This window comes from Gymnoscopelus braueri, assembly GCF_963280865.1.
Source record: "Gymnoscopelus braueri genome assembly, chromosome: 1".
NCBI classification, from domain to species: domain Eukaryota; kingdom Metazoa; phylum Chordata; class Actinopteri; order Myctophiformes; family Myctophidae; genus Gymnoscopelus; species Gymnoscopelus braueri.
In genome coordinates this window covers 42,453,276-42,477,016 of record NC_137603.1, presented here as the reverse complement: position 1 = coordinate 42,477,016, position 23,741 = coordinate 42,453,276, and the positions used below count along the sequence as shown (strand labels likewise).

At 41.3% G+C, this 23,741-nt stretch overlaps 2 protein-coding genes across 6 annotated transcripts in view; both read left to right on the top strand.

Moving 5' to 3' along the window:
* Positions 1 to 20,086, top strand: part of LOC308087421 (uncharacterized protein) — a 35,789-nt gene extending 15,703 nt beyond the window's left edge. For all 5 annotated transcript variants that reach the window (XM_080431255.1, XM_080431256.1, XM_080431257.1 and 2 more), the window contains exons 21-40: positions 589 to 735; positions 836 to 1,026; positions 1,282 to 1,426; positions 2,030 to 2,161; positions 2,610 to 2,757; positions 3,066 to 3,210; positions 3,607 to 3,696; positions 4,042 to 4,186; positions 4,692 to 4,931; positions 5,498 to 6,161; positions 7,589 to 7,822; positions 8,115 to 8,217; positions 10,179 to 10,270; positions 11,225 to 11,547; positions 12,243 to 15,011; positions 15,334 to 15,571; positions 15,890 to 16,048; positions 16,149 to 16,234; positions 17,380 to 17,453; positions 19,094 to 20,086. In XM_080431255.1, coding sequence (XP_080287381.1) covers positions 589 to 735; positions 836 to 1,026; positions 1,282 to 1,426; positions 2,030 to 2,161; positions 2,610 to 2,757; positions 3,066 to 3,210; positions 3,607 to 3,696; positions 4,042 to 4,186; positions 4,692 to 4,931; positions 5,498 to 6,161; positions 7,589 to 7,822; positions 8,115 to 8,217; positions 10,179 to 10,270; positions 11,225 to 11,547; positions 12,243 to 15,011; positions 15,334 to 15,571; positions 15,890 to 16,048; positions 16,149 to 16,234; positions 17,380 to 17,453; positions 19,094 to 19,268 — 6,300 coding nt within the window. In that variant the 3' untranslated portion in view covers positions 19,269 to 20,086. The remainder of the gene's footprint in view (positions 1 to 588; positions 736 to 835; positions 1,027 to 1,281; positions 1,427 to 2,029; positions 2,162 to 2,609; positions 2,758 to 3,065; positions 3,211 to 3,606; positions 3,697 to 4,041; positions 4,187 to 4,691; positions 4,932 to 5,497; positions 6,162 to 7,588; positions 7,823 to 8,114; positions 8,218 to 10,178; positions 10,271 to 11,224; positions 11,548 to 12,242; positions 15,012 to 15,333; positions 15,572 to 15,889; positions 16,049 to 16,148; positions 16,235 to 17,379; positions 17,454 to 19,093) is intronic.
* Positions 20,087 to 21,676: 1,590 nt separating this feature from the next.
* LOC308088652 (kinesin-like protein KIF28) overlaps positions 21,677 to 23,741 on the top strand; it is a gene marked incomplete at both ends in the record, with an annotated part of 16,808 nt that continues 14,743 nt past the window's right edge. Inside the window, one exon of the mRNA XM_080433198.1 lies at positions 21,677 to 21,751. Within this exon, the coding sequence (XP_080289324.1) occupies positions 21,677 to 21,751 (75 nt within the window). The remainder of the gene's footprint in view (positions 21,752 to 23,741) is intronic.

Here is a 23,741-nt window from a genome sequence, read left to right as displayed (position 1 = left end):
AGACATAACACTTACAGATTGTAACTTTAACTAACCTGTGTTTAATTTGAATCCAGTTCTTAACTCATTTCCTGCCAGAATTATTTCAGATTTTTAGCTGTAGACTGCCAGAGATTTTTCATTGAAATTTTTTTTTCTCAGGAGCCGAGATACAGATTTTTTAAGTTTTAAGTTAACAATGAAGTGGATAGGAGTTTAAATCTTTGATATATCATATCTCCTTTTTTTTAAATAGAACGCAGATCTGCGTCTTTGGCAGCCAGGCGAGAAATTAAATAGAACGCAGATATGCGTCTTTGGCAGCCAATGTGTTAAAAGCCCACTAATTTAAACCTGAATCCTATCATTCTTTGTGAGGACGATGTGAAAATCAAGCTGCTCTCTCCTAGGTTGACACATTTATTATACGTTTTTTTTTTTAATATTTTCTTTTCAATAGAATGATAGTATTTAGGTTCATATTTGGCAAATTTGACCCCTAAGGTCTATCTGATATTATGTGCACAAGGCATGGTCTGCTGCTGACACTGATACAACATTATGTCCAGAATTATTGAAAATTGATTTGCCTTAAACCATTGGTCCCAGGTGATCTATCTGTTGCTGGACGTCATGTATTCGTTCTCCAGTAAGGGTGGTGCGTCAGTGGAATCCTTTCCCACCGCATTTGCCATCCCTATTGGACTAGTTAAGCTGGTACAGGGCCTCTGGCTGCTTGACCATCACGACCACCAGGTACACACACAGGCATGCATATCTTGACTCTCTGTTCACTGATCAGAGTCCAGTTCTCCCTCTGACTGACCTCCATGTTGATTCTCTTTTTACTGATCAGAGTGCAGTGGAGCTGTTGCTCCACCCGACCACTTCTCCGTGCCAGTTTACTTGGCAGCATGATCGAGTCCTGCAGGCATTGATGATCCAGGGTCAGCACCCAGCGGCTCTCAGATACTTCCACATCAGCAAACCTGCACTCTCCTCCACCCCCCGCGCCAAACTTTGTCTGTCTGTACTGCTGCACAATAGGTGAGAGTTCGGAGTTTGTGTTGTTGTCCCTAGCATTACTAGACTACTGTGATTCATGAATATGACTTCCAAATACAATTTTGGTATGTTCACGAAGGCAAATTGTTGAGCTTACTACCAGAGAAGAAGGCCAGCCAAAATGCAATTTTCCCACAGCCTCAAAAACACTGTCACCTGCAGTAGACAACCATGAAATTAACATGGTGAATTATCCCAGTTAAATGTCTATGTAAAGTCTACTTTCTCTCTCTCCAGGTGTCTGGTAGAGGCATGGTCTTTACTGCGACAGCATTCTAGTCTACTCAACATGGAGGAACTGATGGGGTTTCTGTATGAGAGCTGCCAGGAGCTGGGACTCATAAAGGAACTTCTCAAACTACCCTTGGGTTTGAATGAACAGGTAGGATATGAATGGATCAATAGCAGTTAAGTGTAGAGAATGCTAATTTATTTTGTATTTAATTTATTTTTTGCAGTATAAAGGAGAAACAAATGCATTAAAATAACACTTAAAACAACACAGAAAAGATGTAAGAATATCCCAAAAATGCAATATCCTACCATTAGCCAGAGGTATAATCTTAAGGCTCCGCATACTCCACCCGACGCCAAACTTTGTTCAGCTAGAGTAGGTCAATAAGAACAAAATGAGGTCATATAAGAACTTTGGCAATGCCTTTCAGAACTTCGTTTGGTTTTGCAACTCCAAGAATTTCAAACTAGCCGTTACTAAGTTATGACAGAACATTGTGTGTGATTGGTCAGACACTTGATGTGCATGTGATTTATATTGTTTTATTTCCACAATATGTCAGCAACGTACTGTGGACTGTTTTGAAGAAAGATTGGCTGGTAGGAGACCTATCGATAGATGGATGAGATATGTTTAGTGTAGAAATAATTCAGCTAAGTGTAATATGCAATGAAACTCATAGCTGAACACTTATGTAGCCATTCATTTCCCAGTCATCAGTCACTGACGCGCGCGTGTGTGTGTGTGTAGGAGTGTTTAGAGAGGTTTCTACAGGGAACAGGTGGCCTCCACAACAGAGAGGTGTTAATGGTTCACTACCTGCAGCAGGCCAACTACATCCCAGCTCTACGACTCAACCAAACCCTGAAGATGAACATGGTGGTATGTTGCATGCACACACACTCAGACAGAGCTCACACTACAAACAGTTGTTTGTAACTCACTCACTCACTCAAAGTGAGATTTTGCAAATGTTTTAGTACATAGTGACTGTTGGAGATCACAGACTATAATTCACCAACCATGTTCATCTGGTGAGCCCTGTAGTTTATGAACATAATGCTACTAACTAAAATGAGTGCATTTATTACAAATGAATTGTGTGTTCAACTTCTGAAAGTAATTTCTATTCATTTACAGTTCATACTGAGAGCTGGGGAGAGTAAATCCTAATTGAGAGTAGACCCATAAGGGTCCGTCGGTAACAGTGGATTTTTCGGGGTAGATGATGTACAACTTTTTCTGAAGTTCGATTATTGAAACTGTGTGAAAGTGAAACTCAAGTTGAAATCCTGAAGATGACCTTGACGTTCCCTCCCTTGCTGTTCAGAATGAGAGAGACCCCAAGCTGAAGGAGCGCTCCAACACCAGGAATGCCATAATGGAGCAGTACGGCAAAGTTCTGCCCAGAGTCCAGAGGAAGTTGTCCATGGAACGATCCAAACCCTACCAGCACCCCTCCACCATCCACAGAGAAGGTAGGAGGAGCTCTTAAACTACTGAGAGAGACAAATGGAGCATATGAATGCTGACAAAAGTAATGTGCGGTTTACAATACGAAAACTTGAAATTCTCTGTCAGTTACGGTACGGCTCAGGATATTTATCACCTATCATCTACCTTCTGTTTCTAGTTTATCGACCACATAATCACAAAGTCCCCCGTTCGATTCCCGGGTGCACTGCTGTGTTGCATGTCCTTCCCGCCTCGATGTCCTTAATTACCTGTCTTTATCTTCTCTAAATAAAGCAAAAAATGAATTGGATGTTTCCATGCTGTGTTTTAGTGTCTAGGCCCCAGCCGCTGTCGACTGTTGCCAGACGCTGTGCCACTGAGAGTGTGACGTCCAGAGCTGGCTTCTTCAAAAATGTTATGGCCAAGATAGAGGAGGTGTGGCTGTGCAAGGCACCTCAGTCCTCCCCAGGCAGGAGGTGGGTAAACCGCCTCCAACCTTAAACTCTTTAAAAGTCTTTAATTTATATTATTGTGAATCCAGTCACAACATGTTTAAAGAGGGACTATTTGACTAAAGTTGATAGTACATTTTCTATTTTATGATACCTACCGTTTTTATATGTATTCTCTGTATTTTAATGTCTGTTTTATCCATTATGAATCAATTATAACATTTTTGTGCATTTTTACTTTTTGTACATAATATATAGTAATTATAATATATAGTAAATTATATTTGGTTTTAATGCACTGACTGTGATCTATAAAGTTTGATTTTAATTGAAATTTGCGAACAACTAGCTGTTCAGCTGGGTTCTGTTCTATGTGGTCTGCTATTCTAACCTCCCCTTATACTGTGTTTTGACCTCCAGTCCCAACCAGAGCCCTAAGCCTGTTTCATTAGCCCTGCCTGAAGCCTTCCTGGGCACACCCATCACCATGACAGCCAAAAGGAAGTCGAGGTGCGAACACACACAGGACATAAACATGACTATTCAAATTAGCTTTTCATGAGACTGACTTTGAGCTTTAAACAAATATGCTTAAACTGTGTGAACTCTCTGACCTTTAGCTGTCACTTCCATATTTCTATCACTTCCTCCATCTCTGTCACTTACTCCATTTCTGTCACCTCCTATCTCAGTCGCCTTCTCTCTTCCATCACCTCCGTTGTCTCTGTCTCCTACACCTGTCAGTTCCTCCATCTTTGAGCCGCCACACCTCTCTCCAACTCTTTTTGGCATCCTATCTTGTGCTACATTGAAACCTTTAATAACAGTTGTCTTCCTTGTCCTGCTGTGGTCCAGGCTGTTGGACCTGGTGGTCCACCCCTCCTGTCAGACCCCACGTCTCCTCCTCACCCCGCCAAGACCTCCCAGCTCCTGTGGTCCTCATAAGAGCGTCAGTAAAGCTCCTGAACTTAGGCTGCTGCAGACACCACAGGTGGTCAAGGTGAGACTGCATTTTGGTTGGTTCTTTGACTTTCACATGTGTTAATATTTAACAGGTCTTGATCTTGACATTGCACCTTCTGATCCATTTTAAATCTTGAAGTCTCTATGAAATGGCATTCACAGCTGTGTTGGCATATATGCCATGATCTTCTGAATACATTTCTGCCTCCTGAACTTTAACCATGGCATTTTAGTGAAAGGGATGTCAAGTTTTTTGGGCACTGCCAACAGACCACCAACTATTCTTGCTACAACTGACACTTAGACTGTCTGATGGGTGGTGGGACCACTGTAAAATGAATCTATTACATTTTATTGTCTGTAATTTCTTTTAGAATGCCTGATTGCATGATGCATCGTCAAAAAAATAAAATCTCAGGAAAGAGAGTAGAGAGAATTTCAACATAAAAATAACTTGTATTACGTTTGCAGTCTTTAAAAATGTGATTGTGACAACTTGGGCATGAGCCCTACAATAATTGTGTTTGTGTGTACACTCTCAGCGTGCCAGGGCTCTATGTGCAGATCGTCCAGTGTTCCCGGCCTTCACTCCTCAGTCCATCCTGCGTAGCAGTTTAAGGCCCTCCCCCGCCCCCTCTCCTGGTCCCTCCCCTACCGCCTCCCCAGCCCGCTCCAACACCCCCCCTCCTCCGCGCAGCAAGGAGAGCCGCATCACCTTCATAGAACACACTGAAACAACTGAAACGTCTGAACTGAAGCATAGCATGCACTGGAGCAATGGGGTGAGAGAGCTTCTTTTTTTTAGCTTTATTTACCCAGGGTAGGTATGCTGAGCACAAAGCCCTGCACTGTCACACAGGAATTAAACACATAACTTTGGTTCTCAAATATTTTCATGTCAATGACTAGAGCCCCAAATTGAAATGCATTTCCCCAATCTCAAAAGAGAAACTTGTATTGTTATAAATTTGTTAAATCTTTATTTGTGTGTGAAAATAACAGATTTAACAGATCTACAATCTCTGAGCTTGTAGATCAGCTATTTTAGAATGGACAAAGTAAAAAAGTGGCTAAATTGATTTAGATGCTATATTAACAAATGTTGCCGGTGACCCCCTCAAGGACCCCTGGGGGTCCCCGGACCCCACTTTGAGAACCTCTGCACTAGACTAGTGTTAGTCTATATGCACTTCAGAGTGATACTAGTCTGACAATAGGAAGTATGTATTTCGCAAAGTATTGCATCTTGCTACTTTTGCACATTTTTTTTATGTAACCACATTTTGACAATAATGGATTATGTCAGTGGAAACAAAAACACTGTTCTGACATTTTCTTTTCATTTTAGATGGCAGCAGATAGTGAGATCAGCCTGTTGACCAGAGGCTCCCCGCTGATGAAGTCCTCTCATCAGGTCTGGTCGTCTCACGATGATGAAGAGCCTCATGTGAAGTTCCTTCCGCCAGAAGGGGGCGTCCCGTCGCCCCAGCCGACAGTCTCAGAGAGCGAGTCGTCCTCTACCCCGGAGGTCACTACGGAAACCAAGTCATCGAGGGTGTCGCTGCCAGGGCGTCTCAGTCTGGGCTTAGATACGAGCCAGGCTTCTGTCCACTCGACAGACACAAGCCTCGAGTTCCATGATGCACCTCTTATACAAGATCTGGTGAGAGAAGACGGGCGGCCGAGCAGTGAGGAAGACGACGAAGTCGTTCTAAACGTTAAACCCCTGGTTGAACTGGTAGCTGAAACGGAAGGGCCTCCACTCCGACAGGAAAACGCCTCACCAACCAGTGAACACGAACCACAGGAAGTACAGTGTGAAGGACAGGACGTACAGGAGGACAAAACACCTGAGGAACCGGAAGAAGTGATGGAGGTGTGTCTAGATCTTGAAGCTGAAGAGCAGGAGAAGGTGGAAGAGGGGGAGGAGTCAGGGAAGGTGGAGTCCGTCCAGCAGGAAGACTCTCTGACCTTTGACCTGGACGAAGTCGAGGAATCTATTGAGGATCCAGGTAATTAAACTGTTCTGAGATTTAGTCTTTACAGTCCTCAATCGTATATAAACATTGGCTAATGGGTTGGCGGGCCAGCTGGGCCACTGCCCTGTCATTGTGACTCACACATAACCATATAGAGTCGCACAGATTTGGAATCGAATCACGAAAAACATTTATTATGAAAATAATATATGTATTAACGAATCCGGTTTAGTCCTCCATTATTTCACACAGGAGACTCACCTGACTGTCTGGGGAGAGAAATGCATTACTTCTACGAGTACTTTAAAAGTACTCGTAGAACTTGATCCTGTTTCATAACCAAATCAGCTACTTGGTTTTAACATTCAAGATTAACACATTGCGTGCCAATCGCGTAGATCTACGCGAACCTAAATAATTGCGCAGCGTGCCAGTCGCGTAGATCTACGCGAAGTGGTCTTTTTTTTAATCTTTTTTCTCGCAGGTTCACATTTCATTGTAGGCCTCTCTCGCAGTGACACATTTCATTGTAGCACACCCGGATATGGAAATATCCGTATCCGGAGATTTTTGTTCCCACCCGCCTCCGCTCTAAATCTTCCCCTAATCCGCCATTATCTCGGTTGTTGTTTTTCTCCTCGCTGAACGCTGTTTAACATAAACCGCGACAACTTCAAAATGGACGATCGCCGATTGAAACGGTCTTCTCTGGGCCACTCACACAGCTACCCTGTGTGTCTACAAACAGTTGAACGCGCGATCTTAACCCATTGACTGCCAATCGCGTAGATCTACCCAAACCTATTTAAAGCCGCCACGTGCCAGTCGCGTAGATCTACGCGAACTTAAAAATAAATAAATATATATATATATATTTTTTTTTTTACCCAAAGACCAAGGAGATATGATTTTTTGAAGATCTAGACTCCTATCCACTTCCTTGTTAACTTAAAACTTAAAAATTATGTATCTCGGCTCCTGACTCCTGAGTACTTTTTTTTTTTCAATGAAAAATCTCTGGCAGTGGGCAAACGCGGCCAGAAATAATTCAGCCAGTGAATGAGTTAAGGTATTTAGCGAGGTCTGTGGCGACGTGAAAAAAAATAAAAAATAAAATAAATCGCTGGCACTGGTGAGTACATTATGATATTAAACTCTGGCGTGGAATGTGTTAAGGGAAAAATAGGCAGTTTCTTAGGAGAGAGAGAGAGAGAGCGAGAGAGAATTACTGGACCAATAAAAACGAATAAATGCCTATGCTGATTATTTGTTTTTATCCTGTACAGCCCTTTGGTCATTAAATCTCGGTTTTCAATGTGCTTTATAAATAAAGTTTGAATTGATTAGTTTTTTGATAGATGGTCCCAATTGGCATGTGCTGTTTAGATAGACATTATCACTGGTCTCAGTCTGCTTGATAGCATTGTTTGACCTATCCCACTCTTGTATTTTGTACCTAGGCAGTAACCAGGAGGAAGTGGCTGAGATTGTGATCCCTGAACCTGAGGCAGAAGAAATTCATAGCCAGTCAGAGAAAGCTGATAATCTGATGGACATCCAATATGAGGCCACAGCCTTAAAGATCACTGAAAATCTAGAAGCAATAGAAGACACAGAACCTGGTCCAGGACCTGCTCTGGACCCTGCTCCAGAACATGTGGAGCCTCTGGAACCTGCTCTAGAATCCACAACAGGTGAGGTTTCGTCACCTGTTGTACCAGCATACCTAAACGGAACATATATGATTTTAATCTGGAGAGGAACTGGAGATAAATGATAGCAGATGTTATGTGGAGCTTCTAAACCATTTTAGCATTTAACCCAGCATAATTATTTTCTAATGTAAAAAGCACTTCAGCTAGTTTGTTGTCTGTTTAGTTGGTGATAGATTCTGATCATGAGTTGATATGATGTATACGGATGTTATAAATGGTTATCAGTCACTAATCAGTGTGTAAACTGAAACTTTATTTTGCTTCCCCCTAGATCTGACAGAATTTGTAGAGCAACAGCTGTTTGGAGATGACTTGACATCTCCTCTGACTCGCTCTGGGATCCACGAGGTTTCACAGTCCTGGATCTCCAACAGGTAAACACCCTCATCTCTATATCATTGCAGCATTAAACAAACTGCACTGTCGATAGGTTGGTTTTCTGTGTACAGTGAAGACCTCATGTATTGTCTTGGTAATATGTTGTTTTGTGCTTTATGGTTATGTCAGTGATGTTGCTAGGTTTTCCATGTAATGGGTCCCGGGACCCAAGGGTGGTCTTTTAGATGGGTTTAACAAAGTGCAGTGTTTAACTTGTGTTTGATCTGATATGGTTATAATATGGTTATATTAATGTAGAAGATGTATCTGAAAGAAATAAACAATATTCTAAATCTGACAACTTTAATATTTGCCTAATAAAAGTATGCAAACATAGAACGGTAGGCTATATAAAGTAAATGGCACCAAAATATAGTAAAGTAAAATAATAATAAAGACATTGCAAATGAAATACTTTGTTGCCATTTAAATATGGTTGCATTTAACACCACTATAACAACAATGAACAATCACTGTTTTTAATTCACAAGAAATATCGATTTTGGCGACTGTTGTCACTCCAGAGTTCAGCTCCGGTGATGGGTGTTATACTAAAAAGTGTGACCCATAAAATCAGGTCAGCTCACGGCACACAGGGTACAGAGCCACCTGATTCGGATGCTATCAATGCATTGAATGGGACATTATCACGTTTTATCAGACCATTGAATGGGCGAAGTAGGCGACATAATGACCTACCCGCGATTTATCACACCATTCTTTGGGTGTTATCAGGAGATTCAGGACATGCTGACCTACCGACGGAGATGACTTGTATAAAGTTAAGTTTCGGTTTCGGATTTGGCTCCGGTGTTACATATATATATACTCAAAATTGTGACCCAATACAATCTGGTCAAAATGTCTTTTTTCTTTTCTAACGTGTTTTTATGTGATTTCTACGTGGATTTTGTTGTTCATAACTTAGGATAAAGTAGGATGCGGCCATCTGGCCATGTAAAATGGCAAGGTCCGTGGATTTTTATTTATTTTACTGCGATTTTTTTTCTTAACTTTGTTTGAAATTTGTTGTTTACAACAGTGCATGTGCGTCCCATGGACGCATGGCTGGTGAGTTGGATGCGGTTGTTCTTAATCCGATGTGTCAGAGACACGTGTGTGTTTATAGTAATGCACAGGAGAGCAGTTCTAGTAGGCAGCAATCTCCTCTGAAAAAACACACTGATCGTTCCCCAGTCAAATTATGCTCATAAAAAACTTGAAATAGGATTTTCATGGTTGAAAATCTTTGTTGTAATTTTACCTTATTTAACACATTGGGTGCCAAAACCGTATATATACGGTTTTGCGCATACTAACGTTGAGTGCCAAAACCGTATATATACGGTTTTTGAAAAAAAAAAAATTTTTTTTTCTTCACAGCAACAGGAAATATCACTCCTACAAGATTTAGACTCCAATCCACCTCCTGGTTAACTTATGACTTCAAAAACCTGTATCTCGGCTCCTGTGCACTTTTTTTTTTTACAATGTTAATTTAACTATTTTCAACTGGCTGCAACTATGGAATGGATTTCCGAATGTTTAAAATTTTTTCCCCCCGATTGTACGAGACCTGTATGTGTGTAATGAGGGGATCACCGTGAGGACGGTGATCACTGAAAAAAATTTGTGACTACTTGAAAAAGGTTCAAAATGTTTAAAAAGTCCTGGCACTCAAAGTATAATATTTTAATAAACCTCTGGCACCCAATGTGTTAATAGCCTATTAATATTTATAATAAAATATATTTCAATAACTTGTTTTAAACAATATTTATATTTAATGACCAATTAAGATTCTAGTCGGCCAATGGCCGGTATATACCAGTCAACCTTGGTGAATACAGTACAGTCAACATGGCTGGTCCACATGGGGACCCTTACTGCACCAGCATCATTAAAACTGTACACAGCCATTAAAAGTCTGAACCTTTTTGTATTGGTTTCTTCCCAGTGAACCAGAAGCTGAAGACCTTCCGGTATCAACCATCCAGAAACTTGAGACCTCTGTCTGCTCTTCAGAGCCCAGTGCCACAGACTCTCACTGTAAGAGGCTACACACATTCACACACCTTTCATTTTATAACATGGAATAAAGACACGCATTTGTTTTTTGGTGAAGTTGTAAACTGAAATTATTACATGATGCTCTACACTATATAAATTATTCAATTACTATTATGTATCAGTTAATACCGACCTTGCATGTCCAGATATCTAGCTATTGACTAGTAACAGTTAAAGGGGAATACCACTCATTTTCAACATTGAACTATGTCTTTAACTCATTCAGTGCCATTGACGTGTTTTCCCGCAATGGCGCAACGTGCCAATGACGTGTTTGACGTGTTTTTGAAAAAAAAATCACTTCTTGTTTAACTTAATACTTAAAAAGGCTGTATCTTAGCTCCTGTGTACTTTTTTTTTACTATGTATTTTTGGCCCAGACATGTTGTTTTCAAAGGCAGACAATTAATGTCAACGAGGTCGCGATGACCTCGTTGAAAAATCGAAAAATCTCTGGCACTGGGCAAACACAGCCAGAAATAAGTCTTGGCACTGTCATCCAGTGCCAGACTTATTTCTTTCCAGTGTTGGAGTGTGACAATGTTGTCTTTTGGCTCCGCCCCCTCAGCCAGAAGTACACCGTGCGTATGTCACTGATCACATGACCTCAATCAATTATCCAGTTCTAGGCAACATAGAAGGGGGGGGGACTTTTTTTCTTATTTCCACACAACAGTTCTAAGGTGTATTAAAGACACAGTTCAATGTTGAAAACGAGTGGTATTCCCTTTTTCCCGTTTTCTTCGCTTTCTAATCATAAATATTAATAATTAAATGGTGATATAATTACAATAGTGTACTCGCAGTGCCAGTATCACACATAATTGCACTCCCTCTCGTTTATTGCTTGATAATTGTATTTGATTAATGAATTAATTTCTAGCGTTTCACCTGTAGAACACACCTTTTGTAACCTGCTGACTGTGTTTCTAGCCGTAGTGACTGTGAATGACAGCGAGGAGCTTTCCAGCCCTGCCTCTGAGGACGAGGATGTTGAGGAGGAGTCTGATGGTACTGAAGAGGAGGAGGATGATGACGATGCTGAAGAAGAGGAGGAGGAGGAGGACGATGATGAAGAAGAAGAGGAGGAGGAGGAGGAGGAGGACTCAGGCAGTGAGGTGGAGATCATAGATGAGGTGCCTCCTCTCAAGGCACGCCCACTCCCTGCTCTCTTCCTGGACCAGAGGCACACCCACTACCTATCGGAGCAGGAGGCTGCCGTGTTGTCATTGGTTCCACCTGAAACGGATCTGAAGGTAACAGTCATGTTCTAACATTGCAGATAAACACAGCATTTTTTGTTTTTAATGTGGTCAACAACACTGTGCTAACATGCTTATTACTAGGGATGCAACGGTTCTCTGTTTTAGGCCATGCGAGATGCGAGGCTGAGCGGTTTCAAAGATTTCCACTCTGGAAGTTGGTTTCACTTTGTTACGTTTTCAACCCCCGATAACGCCGTCGCCGTCTAAACGGACGGCACATCTGATATTTTATTTTGCCGTTTTCTCTAGAGACCTAAAGGGGGCCTTATATTGAACCATACAGTTCGCCATCCACGGTTCAATATGCACTTGTGAAATCTGGCAATGTTGTCATACTGGAATGTGTCTGAATAGAAAAGTGCTCTTTTGTTTTGCTAATAAGCAAAATAAGGACATTTTTTACATATTTTCAATATTTTTTTACAAACTTTTTCCCCCAACAAATTGTACCTGAACCTAACATTTAAAACAAGCTTCAAGTTGAACCGTGGGCTAACTGAACCATTGCATCCCTACTAATTACTGACTGTGATTGCTGTTATTATGTCACATGTTGATGGGTTTTAAACCAACAGGTTTATTTGTGTGTCACAGGTTTGGAATGATAGGAATACGCACTTTTCTTTTGATCATTTAAACATCCTGTGTACCAATTTCACCTCTTTCTTCATTTCCCCCTCTTCCAGATTGTAGATGGAGAGGTGGTGGTGGTGAGACTGGGGACAGATAGAAGTATGGATGGAGATGACATGGTGGAGGATGGGACCTCTTACATGAACCTCCAACCTTCCACAACTCTTCTGGTTCCCCTGGAGCTAGTGGAGGACCAGGAGCAGGGCCTGGCGGAAGCAGACCACCTTGGTGACACCCAGCTTCACCAACCCAAAGAGACAGAGGTCATTAGCAGCAGCTTCTCCCTGCAGTTGGATGTGGATTCAGAGGCTGATACTTTACCTATGGAGAATGATCTGGAACCCTCCACCCAGCCTCCTGCAGAGGTAGCCGACCCTGGATCTGTGACCCAGTCAGAGGTCATTCTCCTTGGCACAGACAACCATGACTCTCCCCTGTCGGAAGACGTTCCCTTGACTGAAGACGCTCCCTTGACTGAAGACGCTCCCCTGTCGGAAGACGTTCCCCTGTCGGAAGACGTTCCCTTGACTGAAGACGCTCCCCTGTCGGAAGACGTTCCCCTGTCGGAAGAAGACGCTCCTCAGACCGAAGATGTTCCCCTGATCGAAGACGAACAGACCGAAGACGTTCAACAGACCGAAGACGTTGCCCTAACCGAAGACGTTGCCCCAAACGAAGACGTTGCCCTGTCGGAGGACGTTCCCCTGACCGAAGACGCTCCATTGAGCGAAAACGTTCCCCAGACTGAAGACACTCCTCTGGCTGAAGACGTTCCCCAGTCGGAAGATGCTCCTTCGGAGTTGGACAGCTTGGATAGAATAGAGATAGCAGGATGGACTGAGACGGAGGAAAAAAAGGCTCAGTCAGAAGATGATCCTTCAGAGATGGACAGCTTGGATAGAGTAGAAATAGCGGGATGGACTGAGGCAGAAGAAAACAAGGCTCAGTCTGTCTTGTGTGGCTCTAGTGGTCCAGAACCCCATGCTGACCAAATGAATGAGTGTTCTGAGATCAGCCCAGACACAGTGGAGGAAGAGAAATATGAGCCTGTGATGATGGCTGTGGAAGACCCTGAAACTGCTTCAGACTTCGCATTGACCCAAGTGGATGAACCCATGCCAGAACTTGATGGAAAGGAGCAGTCCAACAAAGAATCTGGAGAAATTAACAACACAGCACCGGAGGAGAATAAAGGAGAGGAGGATAAAACCACATCAGAACCCACAACAAACCTCTCTCATCCAGTTTCTTCTCCTGAAGAGAATGGACCAGTTGAAACTGATACCCATGAACCTGCACAAACAGACTCTTGTAAGACAGTGGCGGCTGTTTCTGTGGAAGATGACCATCCAGTCCACACAGTCGAAGATCAACATCCAGACCACGAGGTCATAGCTGAGGCTGTGGAAGAGAATATAGAGGTGGTTGAGGAGCTACAGGAGGAGAGTAACAAGACATGCAGGGCAACAGATATAGAGGATAAACAGGAGCCTGAGTCTGACCAGTCAAACTGGCATGAACAGGTAATTAAGTCCGCCTCTAAGAGGGGGAGGAAGACCCTCTCAACACCCACACGTAGGTCTACAAGGAGCAGAAAGACGGTGTTCTCCAATTCTCCTCTCCTGGAGGAGGACACGGATAAAAAATCTGGAAAAATTAACACAGCAAACCTTAGACATCCAGTTTTTGCTCCTAAAGAGAATATACCTGTTATAACTGATAGCCATCAACCTGCACAGACTGACTCTTGTAAGGCAGCAGCGGCTGTTTCTGTGGAAGATCACCATCCGGTCCACATGGTTGAAGATCAACATCCAGACCACAAGGTCATAGCTGAGGCTGTGGAAGAGAATATGGAGGTGGTTGATGAGCTGCAGGGGGATAAACAGGAGTCAGTCCAGGATAAACGGGAAGAGAAGTCAAACGGGCATGAACTGTCCACCTCTAAGAGGGGGAGGAAGGCCCTCTCAACACCCACACGGAGGACTACAAAGAGCAGAAAGACGGTGACCTTCATCTCGCCTGTCCTGGAGGAGGACGGGGGGCAAGAGGAGGGTCTGGACACAGACGCTGTGGTTCCTGCCTCACCTGTTCCTGCCACACCTGTTCCTGCCACACCTGTTCGTAGAAGAGGCAGACCTAGCCACATTACCCAGGAACCCAAACAGCCTGCTTCTAGTCCATCTCGACGCAGCACCCGCAAGATCCAACTTGAACCTGAAGAGGAGAAGGAGGAGACGGCAGTCAACAGCAGTCTCCCAGAGAGCTCCATTCTGACCTCCACCCCAGCCAAACGCAGGGCCTCCCAGAGGGTTCCAACAAACAGGAAGACTCGCAGTAATACTAAGGACGTGTCATTGGCTGAAGAAGAGGAACAGGTGGAGGAGAACATGAACGATGAAGACGATGCCCAGGTCAACTCTGAGGTCCAAACTCCAGCTAAACGTCAGGCAACAAGCAGCCACAAGAAATCCATCAATCAGACCCCCAGGTCTATTAAGAAGACGCCTGCCAAGGTCCAGGAGGACCAGACGTCTCGCAGTAGTACTAAGGACGTGTCATTGGCTGAAGAAGAGGAACAGGTGGAGGAGAACATGAACGATGAAGACGATGCCCAGGTCAACTCTGAGGTCCAAACTCCAGCTAAACGTCAGGCAACAAGCACCCACAAGAAGTCCATCAATCAGACCCCCAGGTCTATTAAGAAGACGCCTGCCAAGGTCCAGGAGGACCAGACATTTATTCCTCCTGTTAACACCCCCAGGATAACCACCAGGCACAGAGCAGCAGAGACCCAGCTTACGGAGAACCTTAATCCTCAGGTATAATTGTGCTGTCATAAACTGCTACAAGTAGCAGAGTGACTGTCAGAATCCAGTCACAATGAACACTTTAAAGAATTAGCTAAAACTTGTACAACCACAAATTGACTTATCTTAATCACACGTTAGACATACAAATTATTTAAGTCTATTTTAATTGAATAGGAAAATGTGATGTATTTATGATCAATCAAACAATGAGGACTATTAATACTTGAAACCATAAGATCCTTTTTATTGTCCAAAGTAAAATAATCTAATCTGTGAAATTGTACACACTTGGATATGTGATAGATGACTTGTCCTTACCTCTGACACCCAGGTGCAATTAGTTCCTCTATCGCCTTCTCGGACCAGGAGGAAATTGACTGGAACATCGCCTAATAAAAATCTGTCTGAGTCTCACAGTGATGTCCCACCAATGACAAACTCACGTCGACAAACCAGGAACAAAATGTGGAACCTGCCCTTATTGGACACTCCTCTGGAGGTGGACTCTGAGACACCTGTGGCCGACGCCCTCATCAGGAGGCTGAGAGATGAACAGCAGAAACATGAAGGTAAGCGTATCAAGAACAACTCGAGCTTATTTTGGGGACATATATATAGCAAAAGATTGAGATAAGTTAGCTGTTGTTTGCTATTTTTGAGTGGTTAAGTCTGTGGGTTTTATAAATATTGAACCGATGAAAAGTATTAACAAGAGCTTGTGAATAAATAATAACTACATTGGATCCATTGGAACAACGGTTATTTTTTAAGAAATCTGAAAATTAACACTATTAGACCACCTGACAGCGACTGTGTTTTCTTGCATTTGTGTGTGTATGTAGTAGGGTGTGAAGTATTTTCATTTAACTACGGTACTACTTTTCCAGTTGAAGGAATGGTCATCACGGAGATGGTTGCGGCCAGTAACAAAAGGATGAGGTCATCGGCCATTCAGGCTCCTTCTCCTCCACCCGTTTCCACAGAGACCGGCCTGGCTCCAGAACAGGACCATGACTCAATGTCACCTTCTAGAAGGTCGACAAGAGGTCTGCTGACATTCATTCAGTCATTCATTCATTTATTCACCCATCATGCCATGTAGTAGGATTATAATGGTAGATGTGTTGTCTGTGGGTGTTTTGTCAGGTCGCAGATCAACGCTTCCTGTAGAGATGGAGTCTCTGCCTCCTGCTACTCGAAGGAAAAGAACAGCTGTCTCCATCGCTCCTCAGGTAAGTGTTTTGTGTGTGTGTTAGCATGTGTTATGTCAGTAAACTAGATGCTTCCACAGGTCTAACAGGTAACCACACTCTATTCAGAGCTCCTGTCAGTGTGTTTACATGAACGCTAATAATGTGATTATTGGGAATAATCAGGTTATAGCAATAATTGGAATGAAGCATTTACATCAGTGTGACATTAATGTAACGGCAATAACCAGGGTTTACATGTTCTACTTTAAGTCGTGTTTCACTTGTAAACACTATACCTGGTGAGGTTATAATATTTTATAGCTACATGTTATTGGCTACATGGCTGCACACTTTAACCACATGAACCTATTCTGGGGTTAACATTCTTGCTGACATACTTTATGCCAAGGGTAGGCAACCTTAGGCAAGGGTGCTATCATTGGCACAGGGGAGGGTGATCACTGGCACACTGGCTTAAGTGAGAGAGAGGATTTTTGGTTCAAATACAATATTTTAAAAGAAGTAGTCAATACAATTATGCCCCTCACATCTGTGTTCAAATTACATCCTGCACATACTTCTACTTTTATTCAAACTCTGAACTTTGACTGGGGAGGGAGTCTGTGAGATAAGTGAGTCTAATGATCATTATAATGTCCTGATGAGAGAAAATTGTTCAGAAGAAGCAGAAGAAAAAAAGTTCTAATACTTATGGACAATCAAAATCTGGAAATATTTTATTTTTATGTGGTGTCATAAAAACATGACACTTCATCATGTCAAAAAGGTTGCTGACCTCTGTATGCATTTCCTCACTGCTCTTTGACAGTTTATTGCCTAAAAAGCTGTAACAATGTTATGTTTTACTATGGCTTGGACAAAGGAGATAAAAGGAAAAGAAAACTGCCTGGTAGAAGTAAAGTATCTATATAAATGAAAATAAAAACGTTTCCGCCTCTACATAATATGGCACAGTTTTGTCGTTTTGATGTCTGATCAGAACTCTTACCTTTTAATGTAAAGTTAAATGTATTGGTATTCCAAACTTAATGTGCTTTTTGTAGTGGAACATCCATAATTGTGTTGGGACGATGGACGGTGTTGACAAAAAGACTACAAAAATGGATGCTACACAGTACGACTTTAATGATTAATAGTATTAAACTGAGTTTGTATGTTTTCAGGATGAAGATATTTCGGAAGACGTGGAGAAACCAGCAGTCACTAAAACCAAAGCGACTAACAAACGAACTGCCAAGTAAGACTGTACTCTTTATGGTCTGATGGATACAGATATTGGGAACCATCAAGCTGATGAAATGTTGTAATTCTGTGGAAGTAGACGGTTATATCTGTAACATAATCAAATTTGCCATACTTTATTGTGTACATTTCATTATTTTATTAGTGTGGTTGCCAGAAAGGCAAATTGAACCGTATTTCGTATAAATGCGTGCATGGCTCTATCCCCTAAATAGCTAGTTACACCCATTAAAAATATATATTTTAGTGTAAGACAGTTTAAAACAACAATGGTGGTGGTAATGTTGGGATAGAATTGATTCCCAGGAATAATGAAAGAAATTTGGAAATTATGGCCTGGTGTTGGGCTATTCAAAAACCCACAGTCTAACTGAAATTGGAAATCTATCTCAGAGTTCAGTATTCACTAGCTTGTGATTGGTTAGGGCAGGGCTATCAAACCTATTTTAGATGATGGGCCAGACTGGGTAAAATGCGTCTTAATGCGGTTGTCACGATGTGGTGTGGCATAGGGACTAGAATTATGCACAGAGCCTATAGACCCCTTAAATCTTTGACGTCGACGCGTTTTCGAGTCAATTGCTACTTTGTCCACTTGGCCGTCGACGCGTTTCACGCGCTGTATAACTTTTTTATTGTTTAATAAACGATCGCGCTGTTCTCCGTACCATCCTTCATCATTTTCTCTTCCCACTCGCTTTCCACTCATCCTATGCGAAAATATAACGGAAACCTCCGGTTATATTTTCTTTTCTCTGGACGACGAACAGTTATCCCCTTTGTGTTTACCAACGGTCTGACACGCGATCATAATATATATAAATGTTCTGCGGCCAGCGGGGGGGGGGGGGGGGGAATACGAGCATTATCACGTAGATGGTGCCTGCAGCCTGGTTGCGCTGGTGAAAACTACCTCACACAGCTCGGCTCTTAACCCTTTGGGGGCTGGTACATGGATCGTGTTTGTTTATACAAAAGGCTAGACGATGGATTATAATGGATATAAAACTTCTGTGACCGGTTGAAAAGGTTATAAAACACGAAAATCGCTGGCACTGGGTGAGTATATTATGAAAATACTCTGGCAGTCAAAGAGTTAAGAGACAACGTCACACTGATAAGAACCAGAATGCGCACGGAGGCCGGCACCAAATGAAACCAGCTAGGGCGCACCTCACTAGCCAACACACAAGAGGAGGTTGAATGTACTGAAACCAGTGCACCCCGAAACAATATGTTGGGAATTGATTGCATGAAACAATCACCTGTGCGTCCAGTCTCAATGTTGGTAAACGTCAGGTGTCAGGTCATAGAAATGCTATTTTTCTCCACAAACTGGTGCACCCACCACTGCACCCACCACTGCATTGGGGAAACCACTGCAGTTTAGTAAATTTGTCAAAATTGTCTAGTTCTCGTTGTAAGCAACCTCGGGTGGGTGGGCGGGTGGATGGATGATTTTATTTTGCCATTGTAAATTATCTTAGTAGCATCAATCCCATGCAGAAGAAGTGAAAGTGCATAGAGATGTAGGAAGCAGCATAGGTACTAATAATAAGTGTAATATTAATTATTATATTACTTGATGGGAGGAACCTCCTGACTGTTTTCCTTTTGAACTTTTTGTGTTTCCAGGTCCAAAGCAACTCTAAAAGAATTTACCATAGAAGATTTGGACTTAATCTCCCCAGTAGCCACCCCCACCCTCCAACCTGAACCACAAGCTCAGAGGATGGCCAACACAGGCTTGGACAAGCGAAGCAAGCGTATACTATTTCACAGACCTGTTACTCGGAGGATGAAGCTCTGAGGATGAAACAGCTTTTTTTCTTAAAATAATGCAAGCACCCAAATATGGGTTAGAACATCGCTTGAGGTTTTATTAATTTTATTGTAATTTTTTTTTCATTTGTCTTCTTTAAAACAGGAAACAAATGAAAAGGAAAAAGAAAACAGGTTTTTGCCACCTGCGGTTTTTCCTATTTAAGAAGAGAAGCAGGTTGATATGTTATGATAAATATGTGTAAATAGTTTTTATTGATTTGTTCCAAATAAAGTTAAGTAATAAATAAATAAATCAAGAAGTTGAGAATTTATTCACTGAGTGTTCTGACATCATGGTCCTAACTGGTCCAGTGTCTTAGTTTAGTCTTAAGAGTTAATTTTCTAGTTTGGCTTCTCTGAAATACAGACTTGTACACTACTGCCAATGAAGTTGGACTATTTTTGTATTCCATTTGTCCTTTATAACAGAAACCAGATCTTCACTGATTGGATTCTGTTCTAACACTTGTTTTTACACACTTTTGGTGACTATTTTCATGAACCAAGGCTTTTTTGTTTGTTTAGTTTTTTGTGACCAAATTTGTATCACATTTGTCAAGTAGAAGAGACAATGCATGGCATTAAGACAGTATACTGTACCTACAGTAGGCATAAACTACACAGATACATACAGTATTTGTGATATGCATACATAAATTACCTGTGCATATTGGCTACATTAGACGGCTACATTCTGAGTGAAAAAACTAATCTATATGATTATCCTCTTGTAGTGATACTGTCTGTATGTCTTCTGCCTGCCCTGTGATCCTGTGCCTTCAGCTAACCAAATACATTTTTTCACAACCCCTATTACCTAACCTCTGGGTTCTAGCTGATATTTAATATTTCCTCTGAAAATAAAGCACACACAATGGACTATCTTATGAATTTTGTCATGCCTTTTGCATTGAACCAATAAATATTAAATAGGAAAATTCAAATTCTATTCAAGTGTGCAGATAATACAGTAGGTGCTTCAAGTGACTGTCACCAAGGCCCCTTTCTCATGTACTATGAGGACTGCTGATTAATATGGTAAAGCTGGACATCTTTAAGATTGGTGTGAATTTATTGGTTCAGTTCCGTGAGCCGCCGTGACAGTTTGTGATCCTGTTGGCATTAATATGTTTTGTAGATTCATCGATCGCAGAAGATCCAAAGAAAGATTATCTAAACATTTGAGGTAATATATATTTTTTAATGTTACAACAAAGACTTCCTTGTCTGTCAAAGTTGTTGCCACAAACTTGAACTTCTCATGTGCAGATCTGAGAACACTAAACACAAGCTCTCATAATTTGATAAATAAGACGTACCTAAGGAGTATTCATTGTTTGGTTTACCTTCAGTGAGATGAATGTTTTTGGGTCAGGATTAAGCTCAGCAGTTTGATTAAGTATAATTATAAAATGTATTGGCTGGCCTATAAAGTCTCAATGTGTGCAACTGCTGTTTCCAGCAGACAGAGTGTTTCTGCTGTATAATTGATAACAGTTTAAAGTGAAAGCAGCTGTCATGTATCAGGTAACCATGGCCTGCAGTCTCTAGTTACTCTACCTGGACTCTTTAGTGTAGTATAATGTTCAAATGGTTAAACTACTCGGTCTGTTTGATGCCTCCTTGTCTCGCATGTGGGCAAACTTTGTGAGTGAAATGAAAGATATCACCTCATTTTATGGAAATATTGACTAAAACCATTGATTATCTCAAAACTGCTCAACCTCAATACCTTGTATGAACAAATTAAACACTGGCACTGCAGTTTTGCTCACAGCAACTATATCCTAAATATATGGATGAGAGGCAATAGTTAAGGACATGTATTTCATAATGTATGTACCATGTAATGCCCTTATATCGCCCCCAGTGGTCTAAAGTAACTAAGTGCATTTACTCAAGTACTGTAATGTTTGAGGTATTTTTACTTGAGTATTTCCAGTTTTTAGTACTTTTACTCTAGTACATCTCAAAGGCAAATATTTTACTTTTACTTCACTACAATTATTTGAAAACTTGAGTTACTAGTTATTTTGCAGATTTAGATTACAATACTATATACATTTCGGCCATTTGAAAATAGCTGATCTACAAGCTCACAAGCCTGTAGATCTGCTATTTTCAAATGATTCTATACATTTGAAAACTTGTAAAATGGGGACATTCTGCATAATGAGTACTTCCTACTTTTGGTACTTCCAAGTACATTTTGATACCAATGCTTTTGTACTTTTACTCAAGTAAATTTTGATTACCGGACTTTTACTTGTCATAGAGTATTTCTACAGCGCAGTATTGATACTTGAGTAAAGAATGTTAGTACTTTTCCCACCACTGATCGCCCCCTAGTGGTGCTCGTGTAATTTTAGGTGTGCGTGCGTGCATGCGTGCACCATGAAGGCTAAAACAGCAGATATGCAGAGCAAGGATTGTGTTAAAGTAGCTGTCAGAGTTCGACCATTCAACAAGGTCAGTGTCTGACTGGGTATATATTTCTAATTAGCCTATTTCAGCGTTTGTTAATTAGACAACTTGCTGCGTAGCTATTTACTCTGGAGACATACAGTATCCTAGCCCTGAAACATGACTGTCATACCATGACAGTCATGGTGCCGAGTCCCCCTGGTCTAAAGTTGTGTTCTATTTTTTCACATTGCCATCTCTCACATAAATATAAACGTTCAGATTTCAAATATAAAGTGCTTACCACCGAGCCACGGATGTTACAAGGCGATGCGGACCGCGATGAGTACCCGTATCTCCCGTATTGTTCAATAAAAAGCATTTTAATCCCATCGCCGGCCATTTTCTTTTTTTCTTTTTTTTTGTTTTGTAATGTATCAGAGTGCAATACACCTCCCAACCATTAGTGTCGCATGGTTGAAAGTATCGGAGACAATTTGGAGAAAATGGCCGGCGATGGGATTAAAATGCTTTTTATTGAACAATACGGGAGATACGGGTACTCATCGCGGTCCGCATCGCCTTGTAACATCCGTGGCTCGGTGGTAAGCACTTTATATTTGAAATCTGAACGTTTATGTTTATGTGAGAGATGGCAATGTGAAAAAATCGAACACAACTTTAGACCAGGGGGACTCGGCACCATGACGCTTGTATACAAGCGTCATGTGAACCATGGCTAACAGTATCCAATTCCTGCATCATTGTGTCAGTTAGGCTACCTATGAGTATGACTTTATATTATCATGTGTTTTACTAGCCTACTTCACTTTGTATCAATTCTGAACTAATTAATCTTCAGTGTGGCGCATTGTCATTTTATTTTTAGGAAAGAAAATAGAAATAGGCAACAAAGTGTTAGATTGATGTTAATTATGCAGTGTTGGATTGTCTCTGTCTTCTAGGCTACAGAAGGGGTCGGCAACAATTAGGCTACCCATAAATATCAATCCAAGTCCAACCCAATGTAATATGTATTCATGATAAAACATGTTGACAATAACAGCAAGCATTAGTTTAATTTATTCAAATCTAAAGAAAGGGATAACTGAAATTAACATATGCCTACATTTTACAATCACAAAAGGCACGTTTCCTAGATTTAAAGGTGCTGTGAGTGATATTCTTTGTTAAAAAGCTTTTTGTTAAAAAGTTAAAGCTCTATATTCTATAAAGTGGTCCCCATCTCTCCCTGCAAAAAATACACTTTCAAGAGGCTCACTAATTTATCCTGTATCCTTTATGAGTTCTCTCTTCTGATTAAATTGGTAGGCTATCCTGACCTGAAAATGTATTTTATATTTACTAAAGAGGTGGAGAGATCCTGTCACTGATCAAACACTCTATGGCAGTAATTAATGTGGGAATATAGAGCTATTTAACATAAAATATCACTAATACATCCCTTTAATTTTTTTCAAGACTTCATGATGCTCAAAGTTGCCACATTTGCAATAAAAATTCACAATTTATTGGCAAAAGCCTAGCATTTGTGCAGTCAAAAAAAGATGAATTAATATGTTTTTCTTCTTCAATGCACTCAGGACAAACAGGCAATATGTTTTGACCTCTTCAGGCAAACTAATAATTTATACGTTTTAAGTTATTCAGGGCACACCAACAGTAAACATAACAACACAAATTATTCAATGCCGTATCTTAACCACAAATAGTTTTTCCCAGTTATGCTCATATAATTACATCTTGCTATACACAATTCTGTGACTACAGTATGTATTTCCAGCGACCTAAATCAGCCCCCACAGAGAGATGATAAATCTCAGGGACGGATTAAGATACATGGAGGGCCCAAGGCCAATTATCTTTTAGGGGGCCCCCATGCGCTACCCAAAACGGTTGGGCACGCAAATATACTGCGTGAGTTGTATGGTAAGTGTGGGTCAAGAAAGCACCTAGACATTTTATTATACAGGATTTACAGTCTCTAATGTACAGTATTTACATGATATTTATATGCATGTCAAAAGAAATATCT